The sequence below is a fragment of the Propithecus coquereli genome, unplaced genomic scaffold, assembly GCF_000956105.1.
Source record: "Propithecus coquereli isolate 6110/MARCELLA unplaced genomic scaffold, Pcoq_1.0 Scaffold168, whole genome shotgun sequence".
NCBI lineage: Eukaryota > Metazoa > Chordata > Mammalia > Primates > Indriidae > Propithecus > Propithecus coquereli.
The window spans coordinates 2,866,779-2,879,656 of NW_012141413.1; the positions used below are offsets into that span (position 1 = coordinate 2,866,779).

Here is a 12,878-nt window from a genome sequence, read left to right on the forward strand (position 1 = left end):
AGCTAGGCTGACGCCACGGCACTCACTCTAGCCAGGGCAACAGAGTGAGACTGTCTCAAAAAAAAAAAAAAAATTTTTGAAAGCTTTGATGATCAAAGTCTGAGTGTCTAGGTGTCCTTCATCACTGGAAGGCTCATTTCCAGACAGTCCTGGCCCACAGTGAGAAATGGGGGAAGGGGAGACCTCTCGGTGAGAAATTTTAAGAGCACCCAAAAGCCAAATTGGGATGGCATCACAGAGTGCCATAAGTGAGCTCTCAGTCAAGTCACTGATTCACATAGCTGCTATTGCTTGTTTTATTATTAATATCTGTAGTGTTTGGAATAGCATGATTTTAATTTTCTTGGAAGCAGTAAAGCAATGACAGATATATAGCATTAATAATTTGAATAGTAGAATTATAATTCATATAAGTATAATCAAAAGAGAATTTGTATGCCAGAATAACAACAAAAACCTATTTCGTTAGTAGTCAACGAAAAACATCGGGAAGAAAATTGAATCTAGGTTCTTCCTTAGAGACTTGTTGTAGGCAAGTAGCTTCTGATTTTTCATAGATGAATTTTTATTTCATGAGCACTATTTATGTATACACAACAAGAGGTATTTGCTACCGTACATACAGCTCCTTGCTCAGGTAAAATATAATCTAAAGCAATGTGATACGTTGCACAACTTCAGCCAATGAATCGATTGGTTTTTGTTGACCTATGATGGAGGCAGCTGTTTGACCAACCAGCAATTTTTCCTGAGGTTATAGGAAGATTTCTAATCATGTGTTCATGGAAAGTGGCACCCTATTAAGGCAAAAGCACTCTAAAATGCATGTTGCTATCTTCTTGATGGACAGGCAGGTAATTAGCAGGTTTCCCCAAAATAGAATCTCCATCTAAAACAGATTGGTCATCATGCCTAGAAAACAGTTTCAGGTAAGTAGTCCAGTGTTGGGTTTCTTCAGAGGTATCTATAGATAGAGAGGTGACCAAGTATTATAAGAGAGCTTCAATTTAGCATCACAGAGATCAGTCAACAATAGGTGGTATGGTTCCTAACTCCTAGAGGGGATCTTTTTTGATGGTATTTTCAATAAACATACTTTCCAGGTTGGAGGTAATGATCTTTGATGTCCACATGTCCTGGGGGTTCAATGTTAAAAGAATCTTTAATTAATTTAAGTTTTTTACTAAGAAGCTTTATAAAGCCTTGATAAAAATGAGGACTATCACCTCTAAGGTGATCTGACAATATGCTACTTAATCCAGGTGCATGGGCTTTTCTGTTGTCGTTTTAAAGGGAGAAAGCTGATGTTTTCCAAAGGGGAAAGAACATAAGATAAAGATACCGACAGAAGAGGCTTAGGCCAGAAAAGGTTAAAAGTTTCTGTAAACTTTGTCAATTGATTTTGTATTACCCCATTTGTATATTCCACCAGTCTGGAGGACTGAGGGTGGCACAATAGAAATGCTGAAAAATTGGCCATATGTTGCAAATAGAGTGAATTATTTGACCAGTGAAAGGAGTTTCTCAGTCTCTGTGAAGTACAGAAGGAAATCCCCAAAAAGGAATAGGAAAAGACTGAAAATGGTCATAGTTAAAGACACAATCAACAAAGAAATTTGGTCATTTTCTTTCTTTTTTTTTTTTTTTCTTCCAGCAGGTTACTGAAAAAGTGAACCAAAGTCTTTTATTATCTCTCATTAATACTTCATGAAAATCTTATTTAAATCTCAATCAGCTTTGACCACAGAAGATAAGATTTCTATACACTTTTTATAATCTCTTACAATTTTTCGATTCTCTTTCTTTCTTTAACTTTCTATACCTACTCAGATTATCTATTTCATATTTTTCTTCTTTTAATCTTTCAGTTGAATTCAGCTTTTAAATAACCTCCAAAATAGGCAAAGGTAATTTTTTCTTTTACCAGAAACCATATCCTTATATCTATTTTTTATAACTTTTCGCACCCAAAAAACACATCTTATTTTATTTATACACTCTGTATGTAGAATTGTTTGTCTTCTTTTCTCTAGTTTTAGTTACCATATGTTAGTAAGAATTTTAACTCTTAGTAACTTTAATTCATAGTGAAAACCTAAGAAGTAGGGAAGTTTATCTGTGACTCACATTCTAATAATTTATAAACATGCATTTTATAATTTTTAGAAGCATAGGATTTATACTGGAATAATTTTACAATGTGGAACAGGACATATTTACCAATAGAACTAAATATATTTTTTTCTCAGAAGTAATAACCCAAAACTATATAAGCTTAAACTCATATTTAATAATTAATGTTTTAGCATTATATCTTATTTGGAAATTATATATTCAATGCATATCCATCATTTAATTTATCTTAGTAAAATTCTAAGGGTATAGTTAACAAAAAGATTTGAAAAACCTTTTTAAAGTAAACTTATGAAATATTATTATAAGTTCATTTATAAATTTTTATTTCATTTATGTCTGTTTTATTCATTCTTAAAAATTATGTTTGTAAAATTTCATGAGACCTTAGACAAATCTAGCATCATTGCAGGTTTAGCTTTTTATTAACTATTTTTATATTACTTTGTTAGGCAAGTATCATAAAAGCAGTAAACTTAAAGTTAAGTACATATATCTTTTGCTGATAAGTCAGAAGACATAGTTGTTTATATTAAACTAACAATACTAACTAGTCATATTGACAGAAATATTTACTGAAGTCATGTGAACTGGAAAAATATTTGGGTTTATTTATTTAATATATGAGCACTCATTTACTTTTAAGTTAATTTGGTACCATGTAGACAATGTACAAACACATGAAGAGATGTATAGATATATGCAGACACAATTTATATGATAACTTACATATGTACACATGCATGCATCTAAAAGCCAAAGAGAATAAGGAGTTAAATATAAAGGAGAGTAGAACTTTAGACCTAGGAGGAACATGTCTACCCAGAAATCTTGGGGTTCCATGAGGGAAAAGCAGTATCCTGCCTGAAAAGGAGGAGTCTGTGGTTCCTTTTCTGTGTTTCTCAAGCGGCTCCCTGGCTGCTACTGATAGAAGTTTCCTTTAGGTCCCTTCACATGGCATCAAAGGTGGCAAGGGGAAAGAGAAACAGATAGAAGTATATAGAAGAATAAGTCCTAGAGAAACTAATTTGAGAAGACCTTGTGTTCCAAAAGGCCAATAAAGCTTTACGTTTTCCTTGGCAAAAATCATATCAGTAAGAGGAGAAACAGATAGAGGCATCACATATAGTTTATAGGTGTTTAAAAGAGAGGAGAAGCTTTTATTGAGAGAACATAGGCCTCAAATAAATACATTTGTACGTGTAGAATGTCTAAGTACTGGTTATAATTAAGTGAATTTATGACTATGGAGTTGTTAAAAATTTTATCATGTAAATAGCAAAGATATCTGTGTTTTGGCTTTTTCTTTCTGATATTGACACTAAGAAGGGGTTTTGTAGGTGGGGCTTATTTGTTTATGAGGACAGTCACTATTTAAAGCTGTTTGTCTTTGAGATACTTATTGAAGTGTTTCCTTTCTTTCTGAGTATATGGTTTCATTTAGCTAAAGAGAGAAGTCTAAACAAACAAGACAACAAGGAGTTTCTGTCGCATGATAAATATAAATCAAAGGTAGACCTAAACAAATGTTCAAACCAACCCAGATAAACATACATAAGACCCAAACCAAGAACTCCTTTATGGCATTAACCAAAGTCTCCACAGAGGTAGCAAAATGTCGCAGCCCTCCCAACATCCAGGCTCCTCCCGAGGACAGCTTAAAGAACGTTTGCCTAGCTGCAGGGAAATGCAAGCCATATTTTCTAAGGTCTCGGCTTCTTATCTGACCATGCACCCACAAATGCCAGAAGGAATATTAAAAGACAGTCAGTAAAACAGGAAAACCAAAGCTGTCTGTGGGGGAGAGAAAAGGTTACAAAAGGGTATTCCAAGATGTCAACAGTCATACAAATAATTCAGAACAAACAAATCAAATTAATTCTTATAAATGTTTCTTGCTTAAGCTAGAGGTATGCACTGAGAAAATAAATTTTGTGGGGAGTCTGAAGTTGTTATGTTTTCTTGGAAATTCAATCTTAGCTGGAGTACTGTTCAGCTAATTCATCTCCAAGGGACTGGCAAGGGTGTGGGAGAGGTTATTGTGTCCTTTGTAAATCCTTCGGCAAAGTCAGGCAGTTCGAGCACTCAGATGGTTTTCTGTGGGAGTTGCGGAAGAGCCCTCTATGAAAGTACTTTCAAATCTCACTTCACCTGGAGTCGCATTAAGAACTCTTCCCATGGCCGCTTTGTAAATATGTATTTTTCCTTCAGGAACTGTTGACATTCAGGGATGTGACCATAGAATTTTCTCCAGAAGAGTGGGCTTGCCTGGACCCTGCTCAGCGGAATTTGTATACGGATGTGATGTTGGAGACCTACAGAAACCTGTTCTCCCTGGGTGAGGATAACTTCAATACATGATTTCTATTCCACACTAAGGATTTCATATCCTTCCTTTGTTGAATGATTCTGGGAGTTTCTGCTTTGTATGAGTGAGTTTCAGATCCTGGTTTCCAAGGAAAACTTGGGGACGTGTTGGTATAGCAAAAAATCTTCAAGATGTTTTACCTTGACATTAATCTTACCCTTTCTTGAGCTGATCTGTGTCCTTCACTGTAGGTTAGTAGTAATTTGAGAAATTTAGTGGCAGAAAATATTGTTACACACACCTTAAGATCCAATTTCCACCATCAATTTTTGAGTCGCTAGTACTGGGTAATAGAGATGAGAACCCACGCATTTTAAATCCTTCCTAAATATTCTTAAGTTTCTGTCAGGACATGGTACCTTTTGATTAATTTTCTAAAATCTTCTATAATGTTCTTTCTTCTCTACTGAGCACAGCACTAGGTTGGTAATTAGAGAGTCCTAGCAAGAGTCATGTTGCTGTTTTCTAATAAAACAGGACTTGCTGTCTCTAAGCCAGACCTCATCACCTGTCTGGAGCAAAGGAAAGAGCCCTGGAAGGGGAAGGCACACGAGACAGTAGCCGAACACCCAGGTAGGTGGGAGTGAACAAAGCAGATGACACAGGTGAGAGGTCCAAAGGTCAAGGAGGAAGGCAGACCTTATAAATGGGATTTGGGAAGCTCTGATCCAGTGGAAATGCTTTCCGAGAAGGCCGGGTCTCTCTTGCTCTCACACGTGAGCATCTCTGGCCCGTGTGTTTAAGTTATCTGGGGACTTGACTTCCCTTTCAGTGATCTTCCTTCGCATTCACAGTGAGGTCAGAGTCCTCTTCATGGCTAATAAGGGACTGCAGGATCTGATGACTCTTCCATTGCTATTCAGAGCACGGGAATATGTGTGTATTTTTGAGAACTCGGTGTTAAAGCATTTCTTAATTTCCATTTTTGTATCATATCTGAAACATGTGAATGTCGTGGCGATACTGATATTTGGTTGAGAAATCCCAGAACATCACAAGCAGATGTTGTGTTTTCTGCTTTATGGTTTCCTATCCTATGGAAGTATTAAATGTCATTCTACAGAAATTCATACTCAGTAATATTATCGGACACTAAGTATCTCCCTAAGTATAATAAAATCTAGTGTTATTTTATTTCTAAATTCTATTTTTAGTGTGAACTGTGATTAATAGTAAACTCTATATGCCCAAATTTCTCAACTTTAAATAGTTTAAAGTATCTACTCTCTACATTTCTTAAATATACTGTCATTGGGCAGCTTAGAACATTGCTAAACATATATGAAACTTCTGCTTTTTACTTAATTTTTTTAATAACTAGCATTTTATAATTTTCTCTTGTTTAGTATGAAGCTTACTGACTGGGACCATGTTACTCATATATATGTGTGTGTATACATATGTTTGTGTATGTGACATGGACTTTCTTCACAAACGTTATATATCTATGTAATTATATATAATCTGATGACTTCATATGTGTATACATTGTGAAATGATTACTACAATCAAGTTAATGAACATATCTGACACTTCACAATAACATTTTTTTGGTAGTCAGATCACTTAAGGTCTACTGTCATACCAAATTTTAAGATAAAAACCATTATTGTTAGCTATAGTCACAATGCTATACATCAGGTCCAGAAAGCTTATTCATCTTATACCTGAACATTTGTACCCTTTGAACAACATCTCTCTGTGTTTCCCCACCTCAGGCCCCGGCAGCCACCTTCTTACTTTCTGTTTCTATGAGTTCAAGCTTTTTAGATTCCCCATATAAGGGAGATCAAGCAATGTTTGTCTTTCTGTACCTAGCTTATTTCATTAGCATAATGTCCTCCAGGTCCATCTATGTTTTTGAAATGGTTAAGTAATATTTTTATTAATAATGAAATAATTTTCCATTGTGTATATATACCATATTTGTCCATTCAGCATGCAAAAGCATTTAGGTTGTTTTCATTTGTTGGCAGTTGTGAGTAATGCTGCAACAAACATGGGAGTGCATATATTTATTCAAGGCACCGATTTTATTTCCTTTGGTTATACACGTGTAAGTGGAATTGCTGAATTATCTGGTAGTTCTACTTTTGTTATTTTTTAAAGACCCTCCATACTTGTTTTCATGATGAATCTACCAATTTACAACTCACCAACACTGTACAGGATTTCTTTTTCTTTATGTCCTTGTCAAAACTTGTTATCTTGTCTTTTTGATATTAGCCATCCTAGCTCATATGGATGAAGTGATACCTCATCATGGTTTTGGTTTGTAATTCTCTGATGATTGGTGATGTTGAGCACCTTTTCATATGCCTGTTGGCCACTTGTATGTCTTCATTGGGAAAATATCTGTTCAGTCTTATGCCTGTTTTTCAGTTGGTTGTTATATTCGTTATTGTGTTTTTGCCTTTGATTTATATGAGTTTCTTGCATAATTTGGATAGTAACCTCTTATCAGATATGGTTTGTGAATGTTTTCTCACATCCTATAAGTATTTTATTTTTTCTTTGCTGTGCACAAGCTTTTTAGTTTGGTGCATTCTAACTTGTTTATATTTGCTTTTGTTGTCATACTTTTGGTATCATATTCAAAAATCCATTACCAACATCAATATCAAGATTTTTCATGTTTTCTTTTAATGTTTTTAAGGTTTCATGTCTTACGTAAGTCTTTATTTTGAGTTAATTTGGGGGGATGGTGTAAGAAAAATGGTCTAATATTCTTTTTCTTGTGGATATCCAGTTTCCTAGCACCATTTATTGAAGAAACTACATTCTGCATTGTGTATTCTTGTTGTCTCTCTCAAAGATTAGTTGACCTTGTAAGCCATGGGTTGATTTCTGGCCACTCTATTCTGTTCCATTGGTTGTTGTGTCATTTCTAATGTACATACTATTCTGTTTTTATTACTATATTTTTGGAATATAGTTTGAAATCAGAAAGAATGATGCTCCCAGCTTTGTTGTTCCTCAAAATTACTTTGGTTATTGAAAGTCTACTGTAGTTCCATAGAAAATTTAGAATTGTGCTTTTTACTTTTGTGAAAAATGCTGTCAGAATTTTGATAGGGAGTTCATTGAATCTATAGATCACTTTAGAGTATATGACACTTTGACAGTATTTATTCTTTCAGTTCGTACACATGGTATATTCTACATTTATTTGTGTCTCCTATTTCTCTCATCAATATCTTAGATTTCTCGGGGTAAAGTTTTTTCACCTCCTTGGTTAAATTTTTTGCTGAAAAATTAATATTTTGATATTATAAATGAGATTATTTTCTTTATTGTTAATGTATGAATTCCCTGATATGTGTATGTTAATTTAATGAGTGCATATTTTAGTTTAAACGGTTTTTTGGTGTACTGTTTATGGTTTTCTATATATAAGATCATGTCATCTACAAACAGTGACAGTTTTACTTCTATTTGGACAGTTTTTTTCTCGTTTTCTGCCTAGGATTTCCAATACTATGTCAAAATAGAGGTATTGACTATGGGCATAATATAAATTTGCATTGGTATCTGCATTCGAAGGAGCAAGCACCTCTTTTAGTTTTTATAAGCCACTTTCATCAGATAAAGGTCTTTTCTTGCGTACCCAGGCTGATGGGATCTCCTCTGGGTTGACAGATAAGAGGGTTTGGAGCTGGGTAACAATTCTGCTGCTGGATGTGCAGTGAGGTCTGCCTTTAGTGTGGGGCTGTTACCAGGAGCTTGGGTAGTTGTGAATCCTGTCTTATTCATAAGCAGAGGGATTGCCTTCAGGACATTGATCTGTAGGGGAGGCACCTGCAGTTGGGTCTGCATAGGGAAGGCCTGCTGTCAGGTGTATGGATGAGTGTGGCTCCCTGAGTATGTGGGAGGTTTTCCCCACGTCACTGTGTGGGTCCTTGGGTGGGCAGGACTGGCCAAGGGCTGTGTCTAAGAGGGATGGAACTGGGTCACAGAACTGCTTCAGAGACCACAGTGAGAACTGTGGTCTGTCTCCGCTACCACAACTAGGCACCTCTCCTTAGGTCTCTGGATAGGCAGGACCACTCCCAGATAATGACTGGGAGAAGTTGGAGATGCCTGCTTAGTCACTTCAGATTTCTCAGTGGGACCAAGCTGAGTGGGCCAGTTCCTGGACTGTAGCCAAGACGAGGGGTCCACAAGTTTGCCACATGAATTAGGCCCTGTCTTCGTAAAACAGACCTCTTTGATCTAGGGCTTTAACGGGGTTTTACAACCTCCTCTCTGGGTCCCAAAGCTCTTATAAAAGTACTTTGATTAGATGGGGTGTCAGTATGTCACCCAGGATGGTCTCAGACTGCTGGACTGAAGTGGTCTTCTCACCCCGGCCTCTTAGTAGCTGAGATTAGAGGTGTGAGCCACCTCTAATCTGGGCTGTCGTAAAGGCACTTTTGTCATGGGTGGCTGCAAAATGTTTGTTGCTGTGGGGAGACACACAAGCAGGTCGGGACTTCCTATTCCACCATCTTGCTGATTGCACTCTCTGTATATTTACATTTTCTATTTTGTTCTGTATTAAATTTTCTATAATTTTAGATTTGAATATTTAGAACAAGATGCTAGAATTTCACATTATGCAAGAAGTAAATTAGGCATCCCATATTTACTAAAAGGTTTACATGAAAATTTGAGTTTACTGCAGACAGGCAAAAAGGAATCATTAGAATTATCATCCACTTTTCTCAACCTATATCTAAATTATAACTTTCCCCGAATGTGTATATTACATAGCAGTACCTCTCATCATATTTTACAAAATTTATATTTTTACCTCAATTGTGAAATACAGGTTTTCTTTGCTTCCAAAGGCTGAATTGTAGCCTTTTCAGTTTTTATAAGAGTAGCATCAGTATAGTAATAACATAATAAAAATTATCTTTAGTGTTCTTAATATGCTCATTCTTTAAAATTATCAGATTAGAGCCTTTTATTAATGATTGTAATACATTTTCTGTGAAATTTGCTGGTTTCCATCGAACACCAGTGATTCAGAATACCTCGTCTGTGTGGGTTCACAGTCACAGCTGAACACCGTAGCTATCTAACAAAAAGCTTTTTAATGGTACAGCAATGTTGCATACGGGATTTTATGTCTAAACATTTCTTTTATTCTTGTTTTGCAATTCCATGATACTGTTTCTTTTTTAGGATATGTTCCTTGACATCAGTTTATTATGGTTTTAGTTTTACCTGTGCATTATTATTTTGAAGGAAATTACAACACTAAGTCAGATGTGTGGTTCAATTAATGTATGTGTCAGCCACATGTATATTAAAAATTATATATGTGTGTGTGTCTCTGTAAATGTCACCCCAAGTTTGTAGATGGCTTATCTTGTGTATTTCTTTTCCTGGCTGATTTTCAATGCTTGTTTTGTCCAGTGATGGAATAGTGATGGAAATAGCCTTAAATTTACCAGTATTTATTGATGAATCTGTATTATCTTTGTGAGAGGGAACACTTCTGTGATTTGAAGGTGATTTTTGAAAAGCTTTACAACTATCTAATTTAGTTATCCTTTTAAAAAAAACTTAATTGTGGTGAAAACACGTAACATAAAATTGACCATCTTAAATCTTTTTAAGTATACATTTCAGAAGGAGTAAGTATATTTACATTGTTATGCACAAGACCTTTAGAAATTTTACATCTTGCAAAACTAAAACTCAATACTTATAAGTTAACAACTGCCCATTTCACTCTCCCTAGCGCTTGACAGAATCCTGCTACTTTCTGTTTCTATGAGTTTGACTACTTAAGATGCATCATATTAAGTGTAATCATACACTATCTGGCTTATTTCTGTTAACATTGTTACTGGCTTATTTCTGTTAACATAATAGTCTCAAAGTTTGTTCTTATCATAGAATGTGGCGAGATTTTCCCCTATTTTGAGACCTAAATTACTAATTTTGTATATCCTTTCAAATGCTTGTTAGACATTTGTGTATCTTCTTTGGAAAAATGTGAGTTAAGACCTTGTACATTTTTGAATTGAGTTAATTGCTTTTGGTTGTTGAATTTTAGGAGTTTTTATATTCTGAATATTAACTCCTATAATATATATGATTTACAAATACTTTCACCCATTTCTTAGGTGAAGAAATGGTTCACTCCACTAAATGTTTCCTTTGATGTGCAGTAGTTCTGAAATGTGATGTAGTCCCACTATTCTGTTCTGTTCTTTGTTGTGTATATCTTGGATGTCATGGCCGAGAACACAGTGCCAAGACTAATCTTGTGATCTTTTTTTCCTATACATTCTTCTAAGAGTTTTATTAGTCATATTTCTCATAAGTATTTAATCTATTTAAAATATTTTGTGTATATTGTACAAGGGCTTGATCCAACTTCATTTTTTTCATGTAGATAACCAGTTTCCAACACCCTTTGTGGAATAGATTCTCCTTTCTCCATCGTGTGGGCATGGCCACCTTGTGGGAGATCATTTGATCATATTCATAAGGATTTATTTCTGGGCTCTCTATTTTGTTTGATGGTCTGTTTCTCTTTGTGCCAGTACCACATTGCTTTTTATTTTTGTAGCTTTGTAATTCATTTTCAAATCAGGAAATATATTGTCTGTCTGTTATGCTTCTTAAAGGGTATTTGGCTAGTGATAGTTCCCAAACAAATTTTAGGATTTTTTTTTTTATATTTTTGCAAAAAAAGTACCATTGGGATTTTGATAGAGGTTACATTGAATTTGTTAACCACTGTGGGTAGTATTGACATCTTAATAATATCAAATCATCTGATCCTTGAGCAAGAATATGTTCAAATATGTGTTTAATTTTTTACGTCTTTTTGGATTTGTCAGCTTTTCTTCTGCTTTTAAATTCTGGTTTCGTTTCATTTTGGTCAGAAAGGATACATTGTATGATTTCAGTTATCTTAAATTCGATTAGACTTTTTACGTGTCCTAACAGAAGGCGCCATGTGTAATTGAAAATATTGTATATTTTACTGCTTTTTAGTGGAGAGTTTTGTACATGTCTGTTAGGTCTAATTGCTGTATAATGTTGTTCAGGTTTTTCTATTTTCTTATTGATCTTCTAGCTAATTTTTCTATTCATTATTGAAAGTGAGGTCTTAAAGTAAACAATGACTATGTTGCTGTTTCTTGCTTCACTTCTGCCAATATTTGTTTCACATATTTGGAATTCCTGATGTTACATATACATGTAAAGTAAATGTAATACAACATATATAACATATAACTTACGTATGTGTTTTTTATATATATATTTTTTACTGGGATAGATTCCTGGTAAATTGACCCATTTTATTATTCTGTAATATCAATCTTTCTTTCTCATGACAGTTTTGACCTAAGATGTATTTTATGTAATGTAATTATGGCCACTGCACCCACCTGTGGTTACTATTTGCATAGAATATTTTTTCATCTTTTTATTAATATTTTCAACCTATTTGACTACTTAGACCTAAAATGAGTCTCATGTAGAGAGAATATTGTAGAAACTCATATATTCTTAATTCAGTCAGCCATTTTATTTTTTAGTTTAAAGAGTTTAAGACATTTATATTTAAAGAAATTACTGAAAGAAATGAAGTTGCTCTTCATTTCTTCTAGCTATATTACCACTCATTTCTCTTCCTGCCTTCATTTTTGTTTTATTGATTTTGCAGTTACTTCAATTCCTTTCTCATTTTCTTCTGCATAACTTCTATATGTATTTTCTTTCTAAACACCTTGAGATATGGAGAGTATAAAAACATCTTAAAGTTACAACAATATAGTTCAGTCTCATAAGTTAATTTCAAGTAAATGCAAAAACCAGACCTCTTTACATCCCCCACTTTGTTACCAATGTGACAAATTATACCATTTTATATTGTGCATGCATCAATAGAGAACTTTCAGAAGTTCTGAAATAATATGCTTCAACTTACATGTTTTATAAAAGCCGAATTAGATAATCAGTATAATTAATGATTAATTAATAATTGATTAGTAAATTAATGATTGGTTCATATGTTTCACCTTACTGCATAAAAATATTTATTAGCATTTTCAGGCATCATCAACCATTATTTTAATGATAATGGAATTTATTCCTAATTATTTATTTTATATATCAGTTTCACACCATATTTTACAATATCCGTGTTGTTTCTGTATTTAGAAATGTAACTCTTGTCTTTGCTTCTGAAAGCTGGATTACAACTTTTCTCTATTGTATAAGAAGAGCAGCAGTATATTAATAACATAAGAAAGAAGTTTCTGGCGGGGCGCGGTGGCTCACGCCTGTAATCCTAGCACTCTGGGAGGCCGAGGCGGGTGGATTGTTTGAGCTCAGGAGTTTGAAACCAGCCTGAGCAAGAGCGAGA

General features: G+C 34.5%; 1 protein-coding gene across 1 annotated transcript in view; it reads left to right on the plus strand.

Moving 5' to 3' along the window:
• The window catches only part of LOC105808135 (zinc finger protein 737-like), a 30,199-nt gene that overhangs the window by 10,958 nt on the left and 6,363 nt on the right, over positions 1–12,878 (plus strand). The window contains exons 3-4 of the mRNA XM_012641697.1: positions 4,345–4,471; positions 4,979–5,074. Coding sequence (XP_012497151.1) covers positions 4,345–4,471; positions 4,979–5,074 — 223 coding nt within the window. The remainder of the gene's footprint in view (positions 1–4,344; positions 4,472–4,978; positions 5,075–12,878) is intronic.